This window comes from Oculina patagonica, chromosome 6, assembly GCF_052425735.1.
Source record: "Oculina patagonica isolate OP01 chromosome 6, crgOcupat, whole genome shotgun sequence".
Taxonomy (NCBI): domain Eukaryota; kingdom Metazoa; phylum Cnidaria; class Anthozoa; order Scleractinia; family Oculinidae; genus Oculina; species Oculina patagonica.
The window spans coordinates 9,460,294-9,486,951 of record NC_135763.1 but is presented as its reverse complement, the minus strand read 5'-3'; the positions used below and the strand labels follow the sequence as shown (position 1 = coordinate 9,486,951).

The 26,658-nt window shown below is 38.8% G+C and overlaps 2 protein-coding genes across 2 annotated transcripts; one reads left to right on the top strand and one right to left on the bottom strand.

Moving 5' to 3' along the window:
• Positions 1–226: 226 nt before the first annotated feature.
• LOC144656276 (uncharacterized) lies at positions 227–2,417 on the bottom strand. Its single transcript, XM_078516509.1, has one exon. It carries the CDS (start codon positions 2,180–2,182, stop codon positions 227–229), a length of 1,956 nt encoding a protein of 651 aa, XP_078372635.1. The 5' UTR covers positions 2,183–2,417.
• A 3,886-nt stretch (positions 2,418–6,303) lies between these two features.
• On the top strand, positions 6,304–23,793 carry LOC144656722 (noelin-like). The gene is made up of 7 exons (XM_078516960.1): positions 6,304–6,434; positions 11,074–11,190; positions 11,506–11,878; positions 12,162–12,324; positions 18,279–18,546; positions 19,075–19,316; positions 23,023–23,793. Exons 3-7 carry the CDS (start codon positions 11,831–11,833, stop codon positions 23,268–23,270), a joined length of 969 nt encoding a protein of 322 aa, XP_078373086.1. The 5' UTR covers positions 6,304–6,434; positions 11,074–11,190; positions 11,506–11,830; the 3' UTR covers positions 23,271–23,793.
• The last annotated feature ends 2,865 nt before the right edge of the window (positions 23,794–26,658 follow it).

The following is a 26,658-nucleotide window of genomic DNA, read 5'->3' as shown; positions in this document are numbered from 1 at the left end:
AAATTATGGCAGAACTTGCTTAAGTATTGGCACATGCCGAGAAAACGCTGCACCCCAGATTTGTCAGTGGGCGTTGGCATCTCTGTGATTGCTGCTACTTTGGCTGGATCGGGCTCTACGCCTTTGTCGGTAAGCTTGTGCCCCATGAAGGTAACAGAGGGAGATTTAAACTGCAATTTTTTCGCCGAGAGTCGCAGGTTATGGCTGCTGCACTTTCCTAACAGGCTCATGAGATTTTTGTCGTGATCGATGTCAGCTTCCTCTTTTGAATCTCCGCATCCAAACACAAGATGTCATCGGCAATGTTTATTACCCCGTCTAAACCGTCTAAGAATTCATGTTGGCGCCGTTGGTATTCCTCCGGTCCTGAGGCGATCCCAAATGGCATGCGGGTGTAGCAGTAGCGACCGTTTGGTCCCTGAAACGTAGTGAGTAGGGAAGACTCTTCATCCATCACAATGGTGTGAAAAGCTTCGGATACATCGACAATGGTAAACACTTTGGCCTTAGTCAATTGTGGAAGCTTTTCTTCAATAGTCGGAATTGTGAACTTGGGTCTTCTGATGGCCTTGTTTATCTTTTGACTAGGATCAATGCATATGCGAAGTTTGCCGTTCGGTTTCTCTTTCACCAGGATGTTTGAGAGCCAGTCTGTAGGCTGTGCGACCGGCTTTATGATGCCTTCATCACAAAGTCTCTTTAACTCGTCATTTACTCTGTCCAACTTGGCCACGGGAACTCGACGCGTTGAGGCGTGCACTGGAGTAACATTAAGATCAAGATCGATGTGCAAAGGGGTTCCAAGTGGATTTCCGCGACCCGGCCTAAATACGTTTGAGTAGTTGTGTAACACGTCTTCCTTTGTCAGTTTTCCCAGTGGTGGAAGTGACTGCGTATTGCGCGGAATCTCTTCTTCAACTGCGTTTATTTCATCAGCGTACACCTTCAAGTAATCCAGGGCTTGCGCGTCTCTTCCGCTGAGAAGTGGGGGTTTCTGATTAGGCACGTTTACCACAAGAAAATCAATGGTGTGAATCTTGCCCCTTCTGTCACAACACAGCGTTACTTGGCCTTCAGGACGAATGGTTTCAGTTCCATATGTGTTAATCTTGCTTTTGGTCCGCGAAATCTTTACGTCAGGAAACAACTGGCTTAGTAGACTGCTAGGTATAGTGTTGCACGTGGATGCCGAGTCGATCTGTGCTTTCACTACTTTTGTTTTCCCACCTTGTATGAGGTGAAGATGAGCAAAATATTTCCTTGCAAGCTGTGGGGGTGTCTCGCAATCCGCCACAAACGCTTCTTCTCCGTTGTCATCATCGACAAAATTTGATTGCTGCTGTCGCCCTTGTCGACGTCTTGATCCACCTTTACAGGTACGTGCGAAATGGCCAGTGATCCCACACTTAGCACATCTTTTGCCAAAGGCTGGGCAGTGCCTTTGACGGGGCTGTTGATGGCTGCCTCCACACCAGAAACACTGTGAAAATTGCTGTTCTTGCCTCGGATTAACAGATGTCAATTTGCTCGTAAAATTTACTTGTTCCTGTTGTGTGTTTACTTGTTCCTGCTGTGTGTCCCGGGCAGTTTTCATGAGCTGATTCGCAACCATAGTCGCTTCGAACGTTTTGGAAACTTCGACAACTTCTCTTAACTTAACCTTTGTTTGTGCGGTGTCTTTGTGTTTGTGTCCTTTCCCGATAAGTTTCACTCGAAGAGCATCAGACGTTAAACCGGCGATAAATTGGTCCCTCATTAGCTCATCAGCGAAGTCTTCGTATTCACACTGTGCTGCTTGGTTACGTATTCGCGTCTCCCAGGAGGCGATTGATTCGTTTTCGTTTTGCAGCAAGCGAAGAAACTTTTGTCGTTCGCCTGACACTCCAATGCTAGCACCATAATATCCTTTAAGGGCGGCAACAACACAATGAGGTTTTTTTAGATTGGCTTCGCTAAGGCCCAGGCTATATTTATACACTGTTCTTGCTGCCGGGGATAATGATGCGCGGAGACAAGCAATTGCCTTGTCGGGCTTCGTCCATTTCTCTGCGTCAGATTCTTTCGACGGATCGAACCAATTTTGCATTATGCAGTAATCTGTTAAGTCCTCTATATACGTTTCCAAGTCGCGTTTGTCATCGCCTGTCGTCTTGAACGCAGGAAACGGTGTATTGAAAGCCATATCGCTGTATCCTAAAAACGCTAGATCCGCTAGATCTGTTAGATTAGAGAACTTTCACCGCTGCCACCATGTTGATCGTTCGGTAACATTTACGAAACTGAATTTATTATATGTGAAGAATGGATAAATACATACTACTAGGATACGCGCGTGACAGTGCAATAAAGGTGCTATTACATATAATTATTAATACATCCTTAGGTGCAAATGAATGTGCAAGTGATAATTACATAGTGCAACACACTTATTATATCTGAAATGTTCAATCTGCTGAACATGGAAAGGAAAGGCCTTTTTTCAAACAAAACAGCTTTGTCACGGCACTCAGCTTGATGTCACATACGACGGAGAACTCAAATATTCAAAACGCTCTGTTTAATAAACGAATGAAACTATCGATCTGGAAATTTGCAAAAAGATATATTTTTAGCTTATCTTACGTCTAATGACAACGAAAATTTAGTAGGCCTAGTGAATTTTGATTTCAGAATTTTATGACGTAACATGAAACCAAGAATATTTGGTTTGGACACAGCATTGATTTTAAGGTGGCTCGCGTTTTTAGCAACATGCCCATAGTTACCTGTAGCATCATGTCTGTCACCATCCAAGCCGTTATATAGTCCCCAAACCAAGTACCAATAGTGGCCATCTTCATAAACGTCTTATTCTGGATTCCCATGTTATTATTGGCCACATAAGGCGCAAAGTGCGCTCCACCGAGAAGCAAGAACTCGTTGTATATGAAGCTAATCATGAACAGAAACATGAGAACAGTTAGAAACATCACCATCCACGAGCCTTGGCCATCTTCAGAGAACATGCGCAACTTCAGAACGCGACACAGAAGAAATCTGTGAATGAAGAACTTCCCCACGAGCATCCCCATTCCGGCGGCAAACAAATACATGAACACTTTGAGAGGGACGAATCCTGGATCTGGAGGATACCTGAAAGAGAATTTAAAAGTAAAGCTACCAACATGGTAAAAAATTATATATATTTTTGACACTTTAAGATAACACTTATAACAGTTCTTTTTTCTTTTGACCTAATCTTAGTCGAGTTGTTTCAAGCGACATACATTTTGGTTTTTAAAATTTATAAGAAAGTGAAGACAACTTTTCAGTCAAAACTCTTTAAGTGCGAACAAATAGTTCAAATCTAACAAAAAATTTTCAGAAAGAAAAAATCTTAGACTTAAGAAGGAGAAGACCCGGGAGCGAGTCTTCTTGACTCATCTCGCGCGCGCCGCGTCATAAACACTTATTGTGATGTCATACTTTCACTTCGCTCTTTTTCGCGGAACGAGCAAGCTATGCGTTTTCCGTGAGAAGAAAAAAATTTCGTTATCAACATGAAGGTAGTAGTAGTAGTAGTAGTAGTAGTAGTAACCTTTATTTAAACACAATAAAAAATTAAAGCTGAGTAGCTTGTGGGGTCGTGTATAAAATAAGCTAGAAATGAATTAAAATACTTAAAAATATATAAAATACAATAAAAAAGTCCTATAGTATAAAAATCAATCATATATAAAATTCCGATCTCTGCGGCGCACGCTCGAGGCGGTTATGGTGTCGAATTTAAATTCTTTTATATAATCTCTTGTTCTTATACGGTAAAACAAGTCTTTTTTACTCAACTGAGTAAAATCGTGTTCCTTAAAACTGACCATGTTCCACAGAACGGAGCCTCTATGTGCCAGAGAATCTTTCATATACCTGGTTTCGAATCTTGGCACTACGAGGCTGTGCTTACCCCGCAGCGAGTATGTATTTCGTCTTCTCGTGCAGATACTCTCAGATAGGAGTGCTGGCAGCTCATCATTGTGTCCTTTATGGAAGATCTTTAGGATGTCTGTTTTATAGTGTAATGATATGCTCTGCCACTGGGCATAAGTTAAAACTTCAGTTGAAGGCATGTGCCTAGGTAAATTAAATATAATTCTCGCTGCCCTACAATGGAGACTATTAACTGAATTTACAAGATCAGAATTAGTGCAAGAACCCCACAAAATAATACCATACTTCACAGATGGCAAAATTATACTATAATAAAACTTTAAGAGGACATGTCTAGGTAGAAATCTTGAGCGCTTTAAGTGGCAGTTTCTCTTAAAGCGGTCCATCGCATTTCGGGTCGGAAAAAAGTTTTCCCTCAAACTTTGCCCAGGGAACTGTCTTAGGTTGTAAGTAAATGCAACGACTTTAGTTTTTGGAAATACGTTAAAATATATTTTTTAGAGCTCTCAACAGTGAAGGCTGCAAAAGGCCTAATTTTGAGCTTGGCCAGAACGAGAAATTTCATAAGTTGACGAGCTCGCCGCTCAAAAACAACCAAACGCACCAAATTATTATTATTATTCCTAAGTTAAGTGGTCCTTCAAAGGTTGTAAACGCATGTTAATTTTGATACATTTTGATTTACGGGTCCGTAAAAATTTAAATATCAGCAACCGTTAGATCGCTTTTTGTAAACATGCAAAAGTATGGTGTCTTCACCGGCCTTTATTTCACGAGTCCAGACCAGACCATTCTAAATTCCAACTGAATCCTACTAAACAGATGCTAAGAAGCATAGAAATATAAAAATACCTTGCACTTTTTATCTTCCTTTGCCACAGCGACTTCGAAAATTTCGTGCTTATGGGAGTAAGTAAGCTCATTTGCATAATGTGTATGAAATACTCGCATAAGCACGAAATGTTCGAAGTCGCTGTGGCAAAGGAAGATAAAAAGTGCAAGGTATTTTTATATTTCTATGCTTCCTAACATCTGTTTAGTAGAATTCAGTTGGAATTTAGAATGGTCTGGTCTGGACTCGTGAAATAAAGGCCGGTGAAGACACCATACTTTTGCATGTTTACAAAAAGCGATCTAACGGTTGCTGATATTTAAATTTTCACGTACCCGTAAATCAAAATGTATCAAAATTAACATGCGTTTCCAACCTTTGAAGGACCACTTAACTTAGGAATAATAATAATAATTTGGCGCGTTTGGTTGTTTTTGAGCGGCGAGCTCGTCAACTTATGAAATTTCTCGTTCTGGCCAAGCTCAAAATTAGGCCTTTTGCAGCCTTCACTGTTGAGAGCTCTAAAAAATATATTTTAACGTATTTCCAAAAACTAAAGTCGTTGCATTTACTTACAACCTAAGATAGTTCACTGGGCAAAGTTTGAGGGAAAACTTTTTTCAGACCCGAAATGCGATGGACCGCTTTAAGAGAATCTGCCACTTAATAGGTCTAATTTATTGCGTTGTCAGTTTTCTTTCTGTTATCGGATGTTACACAAACTGCCAAACGACAAGGTAAGATTTGCTCACGTTTATAAAACTGTTTTTCGTTTTCTTTTCTCGCACTCGATAATTTTTAACTTTGAATCAGTAAGATAGAGTTTCTTTTAATTAAAAGACATTTAACTTTTCTCAACAAATCATGCAGTTTTCGTTCACCGAAAACAAAAAGAATGACTTTTTCACTCTGAATCCAAACAAGCATTTCTTTGCCGATGACACATTTTACAAACTTTGGATTGTCGCAGATTTGGCGGAAAGCAAACAGTTTTCTGGTTGCCATGGTAGTCTCCACGGTTGCTATGCGCGCGCGTTCTTGTAAACTTATTTTTCAGCGCGCGCTTCAACGGTTACTTATAAACTCTCCAGTTCATAGTTTGCACCAAAAAAAACTAAAACGAAAACGGGATTTCTTCTGTACGATTGCTAATTCTCATGTTAAAGAACTATATATTACAAAACACGGCAATAGGTAATGACAATTTATGACAGCTCGGAGTATCACAAATTACAGCAACATGTTATTACAATTTGCGATAAGTGGGTTATTAAAACTCACGACAACTGTTATTACAATTTACGACAGGTATTACAATTCACGACAACTGTTATTACAATTTACGACAGGTATTACAATTCATGACAGTTATTACAATTCTTGACAGTACAGAAGTCTCCTATTTATACAGCTACACGCAGACTAATTTGAATAGTTCTTGCAATACTTTTCCCAACATGAGGTTAACGCCGGTACAATGAGAACATTGAAAAATTATCTTAACAAACAATGCGTCATTTAAATAACCGAATTAATTTCACTGTTTAAGCTGCCTGATGTTAATTTTGTAATTGTGGTCTTTTTATTTGTTTCTCTTCGAGTTAGGTTGGTCTTCTAGTCGCTCAAAGCTGAAATCACAGTGTTGGAGTGTTACAAACCAAAGAGATCCACTCTTCAGGTATAAAAACATTTTATGTCGTATGGTGGGAATACAATTTAAAGCCAGATATTATGCGAAAAAAAATCCTAAGTTTTTTGGGTGAAGGAAATGAAAAAATTTCCTAACTTCCTCGGGCGTTGGAAGCGTTGCCGTTTCTAACAGGCAAGGCAATGGGCCGTAAGTAGCTAAACATCTCGCTTCCACGTCCACGATATACACATCTACATGCACAATGGTTGATCAGAGACAAATTCTGACCTGAAGCCACCGATCCATTTGGAACCGGTCCCTTATGAACGTTCAAAGCCTAAAGTTTTGTCTGTTTTGAAAAAATTTGCCCCATTCGAAACTTGCAGGTTTCAAGCGAGTCACTGGGAAATCATAGCACAAATACCTCTTTTAGTTTGACCTTGTTTATAAAGTGGTGGTTAATTTTTATGTTGTGAAGCTAAAAAATGTTAAAATTGAGTCATTTTAGTTCATAATTAGTTTGTAAATAATCTTGAACGAGAAATGAACCCACCTCTTTCGACTTTCTATTTTTTCCTCAGTTTCGCTTTTTCCTTTTTCTTATCTTTTTGCTTTAGTTTTAGACCCTCTACCGGGCTTGCCTTCAGTTCGAGAATTCTCGAGAAAGCACCAACGAGAAGAAAAATTCTTACCATGGAGTAGCGAAGGGTAGAAGAAGAAAATTTTCTCCTTGTTAGTTTTCTCTTAAATTTCAGACTACCCTTCATAACATTTAGGGGAATTTTTTGCTCCCCTATAATGAAAGGAATACTTAAACTGCTCGATTTTACTAGGATTTTTCTGTTCACATCATCAAGAGAAACATATTTTAACACACCGCGTGCCAGGTGTATTTGGGTTCATTTAATTATTAACAAAGATCTGTTGGGTGTGCCACTTTCAATATTTTCGCTATATAGTAATAAGTTAAAATTTTTAGGCGTACTGAAAATATAGCAAATTTTTCACGTTTAAACCTTCACTTTTTAAACTTTTAACAAAGGTCGCCTTCTGTTTTTAAATGATTCAAGATAAGTCGAAAACAAAACGCAAAGTGAAGTTGCCGCGTTTTGCACGTAAACTAAAACGACTAAAACGTCGATCTATGTTTTTCAGAAAATTGCTTTTTCTTTCGCCTGTAAATGGTTTTGTGAAAAAAGTGGACCTTGCTTGGTTCCTTGAATTTTGCCCTCCTTAAGGAGGCTCACATTAGTTTCTAGCACTTTCCAGCTCTCATACTTTGATTTGTCAGTACTACAAACATTTATCAGTTACCACGGCAAAAATGGTATCAAACAAATGCCCAATCATTGATAAACAAATTGTGGTTATTCTCTCGACGTCAGTGGTAACCATAGCAACGGAATTACCTCCAAAAAAAACCCTTAATTTCAGCTTTAAGTGCTTTTAACTCAAAAACAAGTCCGGTTTCCCCCTTTTTTATTATTGAATAATGATCAGCATATTAAGATACAACTTTTTGCAAAGTGAAAAAAATTTCTCCGAAGCGGTTTCAGACTAACCTTAGATTTTCGAAAATTTAAGGAAATTAGCACGCAGGCTAATCTGAATAGTTCTTGCAATGCTTTCCCCAGCATGTTACCGCCAGCATAATGAGAACATTGATAATTATTTTTAACAAACAATGCGTCACTTTAGTAACCGATTTTATTTGATTGCTTTAGCTGCATGAGGTAAATTTTGTAGTTGTGGTCTTTTTATTTGTTTCATTTCGTCGGTTGTGATACCCACGTACATCATTTTAGTCTTCAAGTCGTTCCGGCAAAGCTGTGAATCACACTGTTGGAGTGTTACAAACCGAAGAGACCACTTTTCAGGTACAACAATATTTTCTAACGTATAACGGAAATGAATATAATGTCAGATAATATGCGAAAAAATCCAAAATTTTTGGGCTGAAGGAGGCAAAAAAATTCCTAAATCTGTCGTGTGAAGTAAACGAGGCGTTCCGCTTCCAGCAGGCAAGGTAATGGACGACAAGAAGCAAAATATCTCGCTTTCACGTCCACAATATATATCTCTGCATGTACAGAGAAATTTATTCTTATCTGAAGCCACAGATGGGACCGGTTCCAAAAAATATGTTTACTCGGGACCGATTTATTAACAGCCGGTCCCGTGTGAGCGTTCAAAACCTAAAGTTTTTTCCGTTTTGACAAAGTTTGCCCCATTCGAAACATGCAGGTTGCACGCGCGTCGCTGTGCAATCATAGCTCAACTGCTTCGTTTAGTTTGACGTTGTTGGAAAAGTGGTGATTACTTTTTATGTTGTGAAGCTAAATTTATTTTTTTAATTGAGTCATTTTAAGTGATAATCATCAATTGTTTGTAAATAATCATGGACGTGAAAGGAACCCACCTCTTTCGACTTTCCATTTTTCCCTCAGTTTCGCTTTTCCCTTTTCTTATTTTTTTGCTTTAGTTTTTAACCCTCTACCAGGCTAGCCTTCAGTTCGAGAAGTCTCAAGAAAGCATCAACGAGAAGATAAATTCTTTCCATTTTTCTCCGAGTTTTTTCACTTAAATTTCAGGCTACCCTTCATAACATATGGGGGGAATTTTTAATTTTGCTCTCCTCTATTGAAAGGAATACTGAAACTGCTCGATTTTACTAGGATTTTTCTGTCGAATATTTTGCATCATCAAGAAAAAAAACATATTTTAACACATCGTTTGCCAGGTGTATTTAGGTTCATTTAATTATTAACAAAGATCTGTTGGGTGTGCCACCCTGAAAGGGAATATGTCACGCAATTTTAGGCAATTTGGCACTGACCGACTATTTAAGAATTAAAACGGATTGCGTTCGGGTAAACTTGAAAAACGTCGGCCCGACTTTTTTCAAGTTTATCTCAATTTGTATGAAAGTGTCATTAACAATGCTCGTAACCTTGTTTGTTATGTGGCTGCGATTTTTCTTTTGCTCTGCCAATTTAAAGTTTAAAGCTCTTTTTTAACGAAAATAAATAAAATTGCCTAAAATACCGTGACATATCCTCTTTAATACTAGTTCGCTATATAGTAATAAGTTGAAATTTTAGCCGTACTAAAAATACGGTAACTTTTTCACTTTCAAACTTTCACTTTTTAAACTTTTAACAAAGGTCACCTACTGTGAGGGTCTCTCAATGGGGTGGTGGCTTTTAAGGTTAACGGTTAAAATTTTAGCTGTTTTACGGACTAACGGTCAATTTTTTTCCATTATGGTTAACAGAAGTTAAAAATTAATTTCCATTGTTTTTAAAAGTTAATTAAAAAAAATTTCCATTATTCAAAAACATATTTTTGGCTTTAGGACCACTCTGGGACGATGAAGTGTATGTTTTATTTAAAATTACTGACTGGTTTTTTACGGTTAACATATTTTACGGCTAACGGTTAAAACTTTTCAATTTTTACGGCAAACGGCTAGTAAATTTTTGGCCGTTTTACGGCAAACGGTTAGCCCCATTGAGACCCTCTAATGTTTTTGGATGATTCAAGATAGGTCGAAAACAGAATGCAAAGTGAAGTTGCCTTGCTTCGACAAATTGAAACAAACTATGCTTTTCAGAAAAACGCTTTTTCTTTCGTCCGTTAATGGTTTTGTGAAGGTTCCTTGAAATTTTGCCCTCCTTAAACGTTTCGCTGGAAACATCTCGCCAATAAGGCCCTATTGTGTCAGCTATTTTTTTTGAAAAAAAAAAAAAAAAATCATCAATGACTGAAATGGAAAACAAAAACGCGAAGTGTGTAAGGCATTTATTGTAGTTGGTACAACTTAATAATTTCTAACAAAATACTTCTACAATTCTTAGGTTTTATTATTGATTAAAATATCTATTTCGTTTACTATAGAAGGCGCAGGTCGCACCCGCGGACAGGTGGGGGGGGGGGGGGTCCGAAAATCGCAAAACCGCACAGAAATACGCTTCAAAACCGCAAACCGCGTCGAATTTTACTTAAATACTGAAGCTTATGAATTGTAAAGTTAAGATACTAGGCAAAAGTCGTTATTCACCAAGTTTAAAGGATGTAGTTGGGCTAGAAAGCGTTCAGTTATGTTTTTAATTTTCCATACATTTGTTTATATTTTTTTCCGCAAATTGACGCGGTTCGCGGGAAAAAATAAAGACAAATGTATAAGAAAATAAAAACGTAACTGAACGCTTTCTAGCCCAGCGACAACCTTCAAACTTGGCGAATAACGACTTTTGCCTAGTATCTTAACTTTACATTCATAAGTTGTCCAGAATTCAATTTTGGAAAAAGATATTTGCCGTTGGATTCCCATACAAACACTGTTATTTCTAACCGTGTTTTCTAGCCTTCAAGATGGCGTCGACAACCGTGATAAGGTCTATTTAGCTATATAGTTGATGAAACTTAGAGGTTGTAGTCAGCTGAAACCCTCCCAATAAAGTAAAGTAGTAGCAGCAGTCACTAAGTGGTGCAGAATCTTGCTGCATTCCGCACAGCGCGCAGCTAATCCACAAAATACTTTAACATTAAAACAGAGATCTTGTAAATTGCAAATGGACGGTAATTTTCTGAGGATTTCGGTGGGTATCCACAAAATGTTACCAAACTTGTCCGCAGAGTGCGACCCATATATATATATATATTTTAATTTCTCTCTTATCTTTAGTCTTCGACTGACAAGACACAAGAAAAACATCTTCACACAAGAAGGACATTAATTATTTACAAAGGAAAACAAAACATCTCTTCAACATCGGCAAGTTTCTTACCAAGTTGAGATGATGTAAGTAAAGAAAAATTACTTATTACTTAAGAAAATTTCCCTAAATATATGCTAAGTTACCTTTGAAGGTAATACAAGATTTTTAAGCATTTTCATGCAATTTCATAGCAACAGAGGTATCTTTATCAAAGATTTATCATTGAGAAAAGTCGTGAAGATATCGATGACGTCATGTTTTTTAACGAGTTTGTATTAAATGTTTAAACGCTGAATGGGCCGAAAAATGAAACATCTTCAGATCTTCCTTGGAAATCCTAGGAAAACTTCGTTAATCTTCGGTTACCTTCAGTGAAATTATAACCTTTACTTTGCTAGGGGAAAATTTCAAGCCTGTCTCCATAGGATCATTATCCCATTGTTCCTAGCTGCTGGATTTTGCATCGTAGTCATCTCTGGCACTTGCAGGAATGGAAAATGTTCTGCTACATCTCGCTTCGTTATTGGAGAGAACATGGCCGATGGTTAAGCTCTTATTGGGCATGTGTTTGAAAATGTGTCCGTGGTAGGAGTGTTGAATTGCTATCAGTCATGTCAACCAAACTGTCGTTGCATCTCGTTCAACTTCCTGACGAATGTGAATCAGAGCAACTGTCAGCTGAATGAAGAAAACAGACATCTAAAGCCCGGTGCGCTGAAGCCAATGAAAGGTTCACAGTACTATGATGTGGTTATTGACTACAGTGTTAAGGTAAGAAGATCTCAGGGGAAGGGGAAAGAAAATTATTTTACATATATTTTACGCACACCATTGTGTTTTTCTTTATCCTTTCACCAGGCAGTATCTTATGCCTCCTTAAATGTACCAAGCTACTGACTGCAGTGGATCATGAGGTCTGAATACCACACTTGACATGATCACCAATTGGAATTCTCCTAAAATAATAGTAATTGACAAAATTTTTAGGGGATGATAGGGAAAATTTGTACTTTGCCATACAAACAAGATGTAACTATTTCCTTCTCTGAACCAGACTGCGTCCTCCTCGTCTCCTTGTACCCAGTGTATCAACCGTTGTTGCAGTGATCAGCCGTGCCTTAATGGAGGAACATGTCGAGAAAACTGTGAGACGAATGGAAAACGATTCATCTGTGATTGCCCTGCAGCATTTACTGGCCAATTGTGTGAAACATACGGTAAGAAGTGAATATATTTGTTTTATTTTTTGGTACTTCTAGCGTTGTTTTCCGCAATGACCAATTTTCAAAGACCTTTTTTGTTTAAGTTTATTGTAACTATAAACTGATGTTATTGCGGTTTTCAATGAAATGCAAACTCTGAAATTCAAAATCCAACTAACGATTGCGTTCTCGCTGCCGTCAATCATAATTATGGCGACAGCTAACGAACCATGAAAAACAGAAACAAACAAAATGGATCGAAATCTACCAATCACAATCGAGAGACGTGATCTTTTGACCCAGTTGAAGTGAACGTGTGTTTCCCGAGATGGTCCGCTAAGATGATTGACGGCAGCAAAAAATTGAGGATTGAATTTCAGAGTTCGCATTTCACTGAAAACCGCAATAATAAGACCCAAGAGAAACCACTCAAGACAGCTACGCACATTTGGCTCAGTAACCGACTTTATTCAGAGACTACTTTTTAGTTATCTGATAGGTAATCCTAGCTCTAATGTCTCGCTCCTCCTCCTGGTTCCCATAATCCCACGGGACTGTGGGATAGTGGCCTCAGCCCTGGCGGCAGGTCTAGAACATTTAGCCCAGGGTGGCTACTCCCGGTACCACCTGATCTGTACTCCTTCCAGGAGCGCCCCCTCCTGGGCCCCTAGAACCAAGTCGCGCTTCCCTGCCACTCACAACCATTGTGTCATTGTCACTTATGCAGTACTTAAGCAACTTAACCAGCCCTCGAAAAGAGGATCATTAAGGTGAACATGCATAATGAGAGAATCAAGACTCAATCTTCCTTGAGAGAAATCGCACAAATCTTCGTCGATATTGTCGCGTACGCTTTTACGCTTATGCATGACAACCTTTCTTGAAACAACTGTATTTAACAGCAGCGACAACGTCGCCAAACAAAAAGAGTTTAACGGAAACAATAGCTTTGCACGCGCATTGTACCTCTTGCACATTTCTTAGTCGACCTGTACAAACAACGTGCGAACGAGCACACGCACACAGATATATAGTGGAATACTGAAGAAAGAGACCCTTCGAAAGCACCACACACTCAATATCTAACTCTTCCTCCTTTTTCTTTCTCGCACAACATTATTTTTTTAGACAACTTCGAGCTCCCATCCCTCGATTGTGTGTTCAGCTTTGATTTACTTCCGCTAAGAACTTAAAGGTCAAATGAACCGAAATTTCGATTTTTTTTAATTTTAAACTGAAGTGCTTATTAAGAACCAAATAAACATATTCCGAAGTTTCAAGGTAATTATACTTTACACAGCAGAAATATGTCAAGTTAAAAATGCTTATCAGTTTTGACCTGTATAATCGTAGAGCGCTCAAGAAAATTGTCGAAAATTGTCGTAAACACCAACCTCGTCCCCAGCGAGGTTGCAAAAACACCAATTATGACGTCACTGTTGTTGTGCTGTAAGCTCGCGAGGCATCTCAATACCCGATTCCCTCTATAGCGCGCGCCTGCAGGGAATCACGGTAGTTGTATTCATCAAACCCTGCGCGAGACTCAGCAACGATGAATACAACTACCGTGATTCCCTGCAGGCGCGCGCTATAGAGGAAATCGGGTATTACGATGGAAGAAAGGATTTTGCACCGGTTAGAAACTGCTAATTACTTGCTGAAATATTTCTTATGATCATAAACACTTTTTGTTCGTTGATATGGCTTGTCAAACATGCCTAATAAGAATTTCAATTCGTTGGTTTAATATTCTCACCAAATGTGAAAGGAAATCTTTGTAGTTTTTGCTGTATTTCGCACTTCAAGGCTCAGAAAGCAAAATTTTTCCTTAAGTTAACTTAAGGTAATTCCCTTGAAATAGAACTGCTCATAGATTTCCAACCAAACTTTGCCAGTTGGTTGTTTACCTTCAGGGAAGTTGAATTTTGAAATAATCAAAGAGGTCTATGACCTACTCGTGAATGCGTTAGATATATTTGAATCGTTCCTTTGAACAGTATAGTATCGATGGAAAATATTCATTATAGGGATTAATAATAATAGTCAACTTTATTTAAAGAGGGTGAACATATAACAGGTCGCTTAGGTATAAGAATTACTTTTTTCATCAAACCGATGGCTCAGTGGTACAGCTCTGCGTTCTAAAGCGTGTGACCCGGGATCGACTCTCATACCCTGTGGCTAACATTCTTTTTTCTTCTTATTTTTTTCCCACGGATATTATATACATATCTTTATTATATCTCTGAGATAGTACGCACGCTGTGATTGGTCAATTTTACGGGCCGTATTCTGCAGTACGGCCCGCGAAATTTGACTGAGAGTTCTCCTGATGCCGTACGCCTTTGCAAGTTGAAATGTGTCGCGAAGAAGATTTTCAAAACTTCCTACAACGTTCGCAGTCAGAGGAAAAAAGCGAGGAACAAAGGCGAAGCGAAGAAGGTCTACCGAACTTTAAATTCAAGTTTTGTGATCTGTTGGAAGGAGAAACCTTCCCTGATGTGGCGGACTTAGAGCAACCCGAGCACGATTCAAGTCAAGAACTTGAAGGTTTCATCAGTGCCGAGAAATCTGTAAACACGGTCAAGAAGACGAAAAGTGAATGGAAACGGTTCGAAAATTATTGTCAAGAGCAGACTGATGGAACATTTCATGTAGAAACCGTACCTGCTGACGTCCTCGATAAGCTCCTCGGAAAGTTTTTCAAAGACGTACGCAAACACGACGGAGCTGAGTACGAGCCAGACAGCATTTTAAGCTTTCAACGAATTCAACGCTGCCTTAAAGAGCTTTTTTTCCAACCAGACTACAATGTCAGTCAGCCAAAGCAGTTTTAGTATTCAAGCCAGAATGCCGTCGCTCTTTGCTTCGGCAAACATTCCAATTTAATATCCAGCAACCCCGGGAGCAACCCGTGCCAAGTCATTTTTATGAATCAGCTGCACCTAGCACCTCTAGGGAAGACACAACTTAGCATTACGTGGACGGCGATATCTGAGGCTTTTTTCAAGTAGTTCCTTCAAACTTTATACGTGTTTTCTCGTTCAGTATTTTCCAGAAACACTTCTATAAGTTTTCGAAAGTTTGATAAGCTAAAACATGTTGTCAATCGCGGCACTTTCGTTGCCAAGCAAAAAACTTTAGAAGTTATTCCAAAGGAAACTTGCACTGTATCTAGTTTTCATCCTGTCACTGAAATTACTGTAAAACTAATTGCAGAAATAAAGTAGTGAATGTTGGATTCAAATTATGTTTATACGCTTATCAATCGAGCTATTAAACGGCCGAATTGTTTACGAAAGCCAATGAATTTCACTCGTCCTTTCGCCTTTGACGTACGTCAGTCAAACGAAGCCGCTTCCCGCACGCTTGACTTGAAATGTTTTCTTTTCTCCAGAGTGAGAGATATAATAAATATCTTATTAACCTCGTTTCCTCGGTCCGTACAGTAAAATACGGATCCAATTTTTTCCTGTCGATTTATGGCCCAAGCGCTTCGCGCTTGGGCCATAAATCGACGAAAAAAAAATTGGTCCGTATTTTACAGTACGGACCTCGAGCTCGATTAATAAGAGGTATATGTCTTGTATAAAGTTTCGCTACTCTTTTACTGATTATCCTTTAATAAATCGTGCCGTGCTCTAACCTTCCAAGTCTTTTAATAACACATACATAAAGTCACTGGTCATCGTTTCCGAATGTTCGCGATTATTATGTAAGACTAGTGGTAACCACAGGTTAGAAAGTGCGGGCCTCAAAAAAACTTTTGTTTTCGGATTCTAATCGTTCTTTGTGAGGGAAAAAAATTCTCAACTTCCCAGTGTTTGAACAATACATTTTCGGATCCTTTTGCATTAACCGTTCATGGTGGAAGATTACGGATTGATAATTGACAAATCACTGGACAAAAGTAACGCGTCACGCGAGGAATGCATGATTTAATCGAGCACGCGGTGCAACTAAGATATGATTTTACTCTGTCGGTGAATTCGCTATGTTGTCAGTGTTGTAAGGAATTTTTCGAGATTAAATAACTGTTGTTGGAATCATTCGTTTTGCTCTGGTTTATCTGTGATACAATCACAGAAAATCTTCTCAAAACCAACGCCTGAACAACGTCTGCAAAACGTAATGTTTCTTCCATGTGACATAAGCCTCGATCTTATGTGACAAACTGTTGACATTGACACATTCTTCGCATTCTTATCGTCTTGATGAACAGATTTTCAACTTTCGGTGTTTCGACAAACTGATTTTCCTCCGTCGGCAAACTCGCTTTGTTGTCAGTGTTATAAGGAATTTCTCGAGAATAACCGTTGTTGGAATCATTCGCTTTGCCGTAGTTTATCTGTGATATAATCACAGCAGATCTTCTCAAAAGCAACACCTATAAAACAACGTCTGCAAAACGTAATGTCTGCAATCTTCCGACAGAAGCCTCGATCTAATGTGACAAACTGTTGATTTTTCGCATTCTTATCGCTCTTGGAGACAAGATTTTTCTCTTCCGGTGTTACGACAAACTGTCGTGATTGACACATTTTTTGCATTCCGATCGTTCTTAGTGGAAGAACAAAATTTTCAACTTCCGGTTTGCAGATAGCCTTTATAAACGTGGCGCGCACGCGTAATACGCAATCCGCTGGTCACTGTCAAAATTAGGGTTGCGGGCCTCTCTTGGGCCCGCAAAAAGGCAATATTTCATCGTTTGGGAAAGGATTGTTTCTCATTTACAGGGGTGAAGTATTTTCTACACTTATTTCTTTGAAATGATACCTTTGTAAAGCTGTATTTTTATTCACAGCCGAGGGAAACGAAATTTAGAAAGCGCCCGTGAGCATACCTAATTTGCATAATGTTAACATGGATGGAAGGATGGACGGATGGCTCAACTTCCCCACTATACTCGTTCATTATGCATTCACGAGTAAAAAAGGGGGGTCATCGTATTCGTTTAGGAGCAGGAAGAACTTGTACTTACCATATTATTTCTTATATTTCCTTTGCAAGTACTGGCAAAGTACACGTTTTCGGTGATAATGTATTATTCTACCATAGAAGTTGATTTGTATTCATTTCATAGAAAGAATTTAATCGCTTCTTTCGAACTAAGAGACAAAAAATGATGGGTCACCGAACTCGTTTTCGAGGAAACGATGATTTCTCTCTCGCGCGAGCCAAGCTGCATAGAAGAATGCCGCCATTTTGTTTATGTGCGCGCGCTAATTACGCGTAAAATTCTGCGCAGTTAGGATGCGCAATGCAATACTAGGGAATCACCTTAATAATGTATTTTTTTAGTGTTTTGTTGCAAAGCAAAGAATGTTGAAATTTCGGTTCAATTGTCCTTTAAGCATGTGCATTTAAACCGGAATACTAGAATATCTTGCCAGGCAACGACCTGATCAATTTCATTTACCCATGACCGAGGATCCGGCGGACTCTGGACTCGAGATTGTGAGCCAGTGGACTCTTGCGCACTCCTACTACGGAAAGAAAGTCTCTTCCCTAAGCGCTTTCAGCTGAGATTAAATAGGACTCTGCCGTGGGCAGTGGCGTTAATAAAGCTGTGGGTGTTCCGTGAGAAAACGAGGGAGACGTTTGAACCCAAGCTCAAGTTGCCAAATAACACGACGTTTACTTATACCGATAGCTGACGTGATGATATTAGATGTGCTGGCGCGAGAATTGGGGGGGGGGGGGGGGTTGAGGTTATAGACACGAGGAGGAGATGGGAAAGTAGGAGAAGGAAGAGGGTCGAAAGAGGAGGACGAGAAAGAGCTCGAAGGTGCGGAGAATGAGAAGGAAAATAAGTGTTGCGCGTGCTGTCGTCATGTTGTTTCCATGGTTACGAAGTAACTGATTATAAAACCTTTATAAAGAAGCAATGATCAGGGACGGGATATTTGTACTAGATTCACACGTTATTTATAATTGGGTGATTTAAACGATTGCTGATTCCTCCGCAGTAAACTGTTCTACTATCACGGCTGTGGGCAGTACAGTCACTCATGACACTCGGGAGTACGCACAAGGAGCCTGGATGAAAGACCCGCTAGGAGTTATGGGTTTTGACACCATTTTTGTCATGGACAGTCACATCTCAAACAATGTCGTCAAAGAGTATGAAAACTTGGAAAAATTCAAAGCTGGAGTGATCCGTAAAACATACACACTGCCTCATCAGTGGGACGGAACTGGCGGAGTGGTGTATGGATCATACGTGTACTACAACAGGTAACTGATGTAACCTGCGCTAGCTTTTAGCTCCGAAGTGTTGCACTTTGTTAGTATTGTAAGTAACGTGTATTGTATGTAAGTAGTAGTAAGTAGTCTCTTTAATTAATTAATTAATTAATTAATTAGTACAATGTAACTTAATTGTAGTGTAAGTAATGTAAGTAATTGTATTGTAAGTAATTATCCAGTAAGTGATGTAGGTAATTGTCCCGTAAGCAATGTAAGTAGTTGAACTGTAAGTTGTTTTTTTTCTGTGTTTTGCAATTAAAAAAAAAAAAAAAAAAAAAAAAAAAAGCTTTTATCTCAGGCCTGTAAAAAGTTCAGCTCACATCTTTTAGACTAACAGATTAATATTACAATTGGAAGTGGATAAATTAAATATTATGTAAAGATTACGTAAAGTTAATAACATCTTAGGAAGCACGATTTAGCAGGCGAAATTAAATTTTAAGCAGATGTTTTTGAACCAGTTAAATTCAGGAAAACATACTGATGACTTGTCGGTTTTCCGTCCCTTCATAACAGGGCCGATACGCAATATATCGACAAGTACAATTTGCTCACAGAAAGCCTCGAGACCCAGATCACTCTCGACGGATACGCACCAAGGCAAATCGGCTACCAGTGGGGTGGATACAGTGGAGTGGACCTGGCAGTTGACGAGCAGGGGTTGTGGGTATTATGGGGTAACACTGCGGATAACGGACGACTGTATGCATCGAAAATCGATAATGACGTCATAACCCACACTTACAGTTTGGTTACGGGTAAGAACTCATTCTGGAAACTAAGGGCTAGAGTACAAACAACGCGACAAACGAGTACAAATATCTAAAAGACCAGTTAAACAAGTAACAAAGGCTTTACTCGCTATGACCTAGCGAGAGCGACAAACATAGTTCAAAGTCAGGATTTCAAAAAAGAGAAATGTCGGATAATAATTCTCTTATAAGACATTTTAATTGGTAGTATCGCCGAACATTTGAATTTTACTCGTTTTTTTCCTTTTCACGGGTTCACTAAAATACTGCAAGATTCGTAACAATAGACAGCGATGTAGTTTGTTCAAGTGTGTTGTAAATAATAAAGATGGTAAATTTTAAGCTCGGTGAGAAATAATGAAGATGAGTTTTCCCATGCTCGTGTCATTGTTGAAAAACTCATCTTCATTAGTTTGTTCAAGGTTTGTCGCTGACCGTTTTTGACGTTACTTTTTTAAAGACGTTCCGGCTATTGCTTAAGCCTTCATCATTTAAATAGTCAAAGCTGTTACACGCGATTTAAAAAGGCAACAATTTAGCGCGCTTTTTAAACAGACCGCGATGTTACGCGCTAAAATGTATGATGTTTTAAGAGATAAATATATAAACTTTCTTTGTCACTCCAATAAAACGGTTTTCAGTAACAATTACAGTACAAAAGCTATAATTTAAAAAAAAAACTATCATGGCTTGTAAAAAAGTAAAGGGTCTAGAAACTATAAAATTCTTCCAAGCGCGACATCTTAATAGCAGCCTTAAAATTAGTCAAACTATTCACATCTGTTGGAGTCCGAGGTAGTTCATTCCAAAGCCGAGTAGCTCTGAGGTTAGGCTTTTATAGATTGTGCTAGCATAATTTTTGGCATAATTGGAGCTAAAAAGCATAATTTGTGAAACGAGCACTGCCACGGCATAATTAGCAATTTTTAGCACTTTTTGGAGCATAAATTCATAAAATGTAGTAAATATGGTGTACTTTCTACAGAAATAAATGAAATTTAGGTAGTTTGTTCTTGCAATGCGTGTTTTAGCTATACAATTGTGATTGTTAAGTCGTTGGAGGCATTTTACAAACGGTTTAGAGATGCGAGCAGCTAATTTGGACAGCTGACGGCCGTGATAAACTGCCATAAACACAAATAAATTTACAACAACAGTTTATTTAAAAAACATCATAATTTGGTGTCGTTATTGCGCACCTCTATGTATAAAATCTACGTCATTTTGTGAGCATAATTTCGGAAATCAGAAGCATAATTTGGGAATTCTGGCATAATTTTTGCATAATTTGGCAAAATTTTGAGCACTGCTAGTAGCATAATATGCCACTTTTAGGAGCACAATCTATAAAAGCCTATCTGAGGTACGTTATGTATGAGGAACTATTATGTCCCCAATATAGTAATTAGCACTAACTCTAGTGTCTTGATGTACTCTATGTACTCTACGCGCTTGATGTACTCCAGTTGACATCAAGCAAGTAGAGTATATATAGTATATCCAACGAGTAGAGGACATCAAGCAACTAGAGTACATAAAGCACCTAAAGTACATCAAGCAACTAGAGTACACCAAGCGAGTAGAGTACAGCAAGGAACTAGAGTACATCAAGACACTAGAGTACATTAAGCAAATAGAGGACATCAAATATACTAAGCAAGTACAGTATAGTGCTAATTAATATACTAAGCAAGTACAGTATAGTGCTAATTATTATATTGGGGACATAATAGTTCCCCATACATAACGTACTTACCGCTCTGTATACAAATGACTGCTGGCCGGTAGCTGTTCTGAAAAGCGGTACATCCAACTTGTTTCTGTGTCTGTCTAGTACTGAGAGAATGGACATCAGCTCAAACAATGATTTTACAATAACTGAGCAAATTCTCGCGCGCCGATTGCCTAATTTTTATTGTCAATACGAGTACAGACGCATGAAACTCGTTGCTGACGCAATCAGCGAAGGTTTTGTCAAACTTTTCAGCACTAATTAAGCGCTGTATTCTTGATGAAACAAAAATTATTCCACGAGACTAGAAGTCATCGATTAGAAAATCATCTAAAATTTACCGGTAAAAACTTAAGAAACCATTGCAACCTGAGAGCGAAAAGATGATGAGGATGTTTATTTAGGATTCAGACCTGAAAATCAGCGTTGAGCGGGAATGTGTGCTGTCAATGAAATTAAGAAGATGAACCGTGTTTTAGCGGATTATTTTGTAAACACTTTTCACTGAATTAAAGGTTAGTTGAACAATTCGAATTTTCTCTTGTATTTCTGGCCGCATTCTTACCAAACTTTCAATTTATGAGCCTATGATTCTCCGAATTAAAGCGACGAAATTTAGATTCTGCGGCCGTACGGCACGGCGCATCTTCCTCGTGCATTTCTTTCCTTCGTTTCAAAATCAGTTTTGTCTTTTTTTATTATAAAAAACAAATCGACATCAGTTTTTTATGCGTCTGCTCTGTTATTGATGATAAATTTCGTCATAACATTGCCAAAGTTTGTTGTAGATCCACTCGCCTAGCGGCTCGTGGATCTACAACACTTTAACAATGTTATGACGCAATTTATCATCAATAACAGGACAGACGCATAAAAACTGGTGTCAAATTGTTAAATTTGCTGCGCAGATATGCTGGGGCTAGTCCGTGCAAACATTTGAATGCCATTACAACGTCTCTGACTTCAAGCTGCCGCGCAACTGGCAACTAATGGAGACGCTAGTCTTACCCGTCTCAGGCTACTATACTTCCATCTCGGTATAATGTTTATGAAATTTCAGAGCAGTATGATAGACGCCTTTTCACTCAGCTCATCTCTTTTCATCGAAAGTACATGGTTTCCCAGCTCTGAGCCTGTTATCTTTTCACCGCTGTTGTTGTGTTAGCGAGAAACAAAAATTCCTGTTCCCGTCGCTTGGCCGCTAAGAAGCTCATCATACAACTTTCCACGAACGGCCACTATTTTAAAGACGTTCGATGGCGGAATAAAACTCTACGTCCCTGGATAAAACCTTCTGATTTACATGTCATTTTCGGTATTATTTTAACGTTAGGTACACATTTCGGCCATTTCTTCAATCAAAACACATTTGTGCGATTCCAAAATCGCCGCCATATTGTTCTGCATGAGATCGAGGCTTCCATCGGCCAGGCGGCCAGCCAAACCATGATGGCGTCCAAAGTCTGAAATCGCCGAGCCTAGTGACCGATACCCGCGTGACTGAGTTCGAAAAAAACGACGCGATAGGCCATTTCCGAGTTACCCTTTGCCTCTGTTTTAAAACGAGTCTACGTGCGAAACCATTCATATGAAAATGAGTTTCACCTACCGGTCCATTTTCATGCAAATCAAACTCATTTTCATTTGAATGGTTTCGCTCGTAAACTCGTTTTAAAACAGAGGCAAAGGTAACTCGGAAATAGCCTATTAGTATGCGTTCTCCTTCGTCGAATAATGTGACGTTTTGCACAGCATAGCAAACCATAAAATAAAATTCTGTTTAAGGGTACTGAAGACCCAAGAATGAACTTGCGAGACATGGTAAAATCACATGAAAAATAAAATTTCCTCCTCGGTATGTATTGAGTGCGTTGAGTAAAAATGAAGGAAATTGGAAGTTTTTATAACACGGATTCGAGCTTCGCGTGTTTTGTTACCGTTTGTTTTTTCATTTCTTATTTGTTTGTTTGTTTCATACAGAACCAATGAGTGCTATGGGCAATGCCTTTGTGGCCTGTGGAGTGATCTACTGTACCGACAGCTATATCGCCAATCCTACTACCATCAACTATGCTTACGACACCAAGACAGGAACACAGTGGAACCCCAACATACAGTTCACAAGCCAGTACAATTACAACTACATGCTGGACTACAACCCCAGAGAAAGAGTGCTGTATGCTTGGGATAACTGGCATCCAGTCACTTACCCCCTCATCATGAATTGATTCGGACTAAAAGCTAGGAGAAATTGATTGATACTACAGTTGCTAATTGATCCAGGGGGAGGGGGGAACTCTCTTTAGTTGACGGGGAGGGCGTTACAAAGTATCTTGAACAGATCCAAACCCACCGTATTTAAAGGGTAATTCAAGGGAAAAATCATGCAAAGAGTTGCAATATCCCTTCTGTGGGTGTACCACAGAAGAGATACTGCAATATAGGGTACCACATTCTATCCAAGGTATACGAATGGATCACCTCTTGTGTCAAAATTGGTATATGAAAGGGTGAAGGTTTCGGACCAAGGGACGGTGCCTCTCTGTATAAAAAACAAGTACCCCTACTGCCCAGGTGATTACATTGCTTTCTGCACAAGATGCAGATTTAGTCTTATCAAAAATGTAGCATAGGCAACCAGGGGTTTTTTGATTGCACTCACTTAAATGGGCTTTGTCACGGATTTTACCTGATTTTTGAACAGCCACAATATATATTAGTTTCGCATTAATGTTCCCAACCCACGACCAAGAAAAAGACACAAAAATTTTGTAGCAGGCTAAGTGAGAAGCTCTGCTTTGAAGCACATGGCAAGGATGAACTGAGGAAAATCACTATGACGAACTGTTTGCGTGAAAGCTGGCATATGATTGGCCAAGCGTGAAATCAGATGTTGTTTGCACGTGAACAAAAGATGACCTTTGAGCGTGACAGCAAAATTTGTCTGGATAGTATGTCACACAATGTAAAGGGTCTTGGTTGTCACATTAACTTTAATTTATAATGCTTATAAATTTTGCTGGAAACCTCCTTATAGTTATTATAAATTGCTATATCAGAGCACTGAAACTATTAACGAGTGTTTTTGGCTGAGGATGGCTCGAATGGAATGGATTGCGTAAATTTTTACGTGCGTTTACGTGCGTGGAAAACTTCAGGGACAATGTATGAACGACTCGCGTAAACGTGTACGCAAGCCGTTCATACATTGTCTCTAAATTTTTTATCACTCACGTAAACGCACGTAAAAAATTACGCGTCAGTGGAAATCCACCTTAAGTGAGACAAAAATCAGTATTTTACAACCCTAAACTTGGCGACGAGCATACCCGTTCCTTTCATTTGATACCCTCTCCGGACATATAAAAGTCCATTTATTTCAGGACACTTGTAGTGAAGATATTCGTCTGCTGGTCATGCTTTATGACGGAAGTATGCATCATTTGTAGCTTTAGCTTCTTTTTGTGTTAATTATTTGGTGTTTCTTGGTGTGTTAAAATGAAACTTTGTATTTAACTAAATGTACTTTGCCCGTGGCAATCGGTAAACATCGATCATTTTAGTTCAAATTCATTCGACATGCTGTGGATTTAATGTCCACTAAATTTTCGGTGGCTTCTGTCCACCAAAAAAAAGTGAAATGGTTTTTCTATATAACGAAGCTCGCGTTTAATGTGTTTGAATACGTAAGCAAAGATTCACAATATCAACGGAAAAAACTCAGGCTAAATATATAGATGTAAGAGTAACTTAGAGCAGCGACTCTGGTACATGACTGTAATTATTTGACCAAACAATTATATCAGGTATTTTAACCGTTTGTTTTGTACACGGATTAATCTGTCCACCTTCATCAGAGTGAAATGAATGTTCGTTATAAGAAGCTTGCTCTTAACGTGTTTGAATACGTAAGCAGAGTTTAAAAATTAATAACAACAGGAAAAACCCAGGCTAAATAGATGTAAGAGAAACTTATAATTAGAGCAGTGACTCTGCTACATGTAATTATCTGACCAAACAATTATATGTTTTGGAACCGTTTGTTCGAAATAGCGTGAACCGTAAATATTGAATTGTTGTCATTAAAGTCACAAAGTTTTGGCAAATTCGAAACTGCTGTAGTTAATGGCAAATTCCTGGTCTGAATGAACCCAAACGTCTCTCCGACACCTAAGAGTGCTTGCAGTGTTCTATTCATTGATTGGATAATAAAAATTTTACGAGTGTGTTTCAACAAGGATTTGCCAAAAACTCCAGCTGCTTCCCCGAGCTGGACGCCAGGATCATGTAACCTGCTGTAGTAGAGGCATGGTGTTATGTACTTCTTCTCCATTTCTGTCCTGGGTGTAGGGCAGTTTGTAATTTTAAAAGAAACGCCTCCCTCTAGCTCGTCCATGTTCTCAAATTATTCCTTAACACGTCACGTTTTACGACTCACACGACTCCATAGTGAATACAGTTTCATCCTGCACGGTTCCTTAGCCGCAACCTGTATCAAGACTCCTTGATACCAGTGCAGAGTATTATGGCTATTATTAATTACTACACTATATAATTAGACTTGTATCGTTCTTGATGGCAGGAACGGCTGTACATCATATAAAAGAAATATTTTTAAAACTTTCATCTTCCTTCTAAACGAAGGTTTACAGCTAATTCGAGAAAAATTGTCGGAAAAATGGACAAAAGTGCACGCGACAAGACCGAAATGTGGTCTGGGTATTCACTTGAATTTTGCAAATTGGCCTATAGGAAATGTACATTTTAAGTTTGTATTTTTGCACGTGAAGATTTTGTTTTTTTTCTCAGGAGGCCTTTTCTCTAGCTTTATTTTTTGGGTCGCATGTCTTAGAGTTTTGAAAATACTCTTCTTTACTTCAGCGAGGCTAAAAGTACCTTGTTTCCACATGTCTAAAGAGAAAGAAAACGTGCAAGTTTGCGTTTGTCATGTCGCCATCTTATAAGTATTCAGAACGTGCAGTAGCTCTCTACTTCTACCCATACTAACTTTGGGTCTTGTCGCGTGCACTTTTGTGCTTTTTTCCGACAACCTTTCTCGAATTGGCTGTATAGATATGTATGCACATACCTATGTCGAAACGACTGCAGTCTAAACAAATACCAGGTTATCTTATCTCTTTTTCTGTCCTTTCATACCTCTATAACCTAAGTGTTATCTGAATTTTATTAAAAAAGAGCCTGTTTCAAATTTTAGGCTAAAACAGGTTCTTAAGTAAAGGAAGATCTAACTGGAAAATCTTATCCTAACAGGTTTTTAATCACAAGGTTCTAATACATACATGCAGGGTTTTATTGTAGATATATTTAAACGATGGATTTTTATCAATAAAAATTTTCAGAAAGAGCAAAATAGCAAATGAGTCTCCTTTCCTCTTTCCCGGGTATGGACGGGTAGCCTCAGGCTGCCGTCTCGATTTGCAACTTGATGGACAGATTTCCCGATTCCATACTTGACAATAAAGGGCCACCAGCAACGACAATGCCTTGAAATTTTTCTGTATAATTTTTCTTATAGAATGCGGAATTAACTTTTTGGAAAACAAATTTCATCGGATTGCATCGTAGTGTTTTTTGAACGGCCAGTAGCTCCAGAAT

Bases quoted from the DNA above. Each gene is read 5' to 3' on its own strand.
- LOC144656276 (XM_078516509.1), bottom strand. From the start codon at position 2,182: ATGGCTTTCAATACACCGTTTCCTGCGTTCAAGACGACAGGCGATGAC.
- LOC144656722 (XM_078516960.1), top strand. From the start codon at position 11,831: ATGAAAGGTTCACAGTACTATGATGTGGTTATTGACTACAGTGTTAAG. The intron at 12,325-18,278 runs GTAAGAAGTGAA...ATTCCTCCGCAG, and splicing joins CCAATTGTGTGAAACATACG to TAAACTGTTCTACTATCACG. The intron at 19,317-23,022 runs GTAAGAACTCAT...TGTTTCATACAG, and splicing joins CACTTACAGTTTGGTTACGG to AACCAATGAGTGCTATGGGC.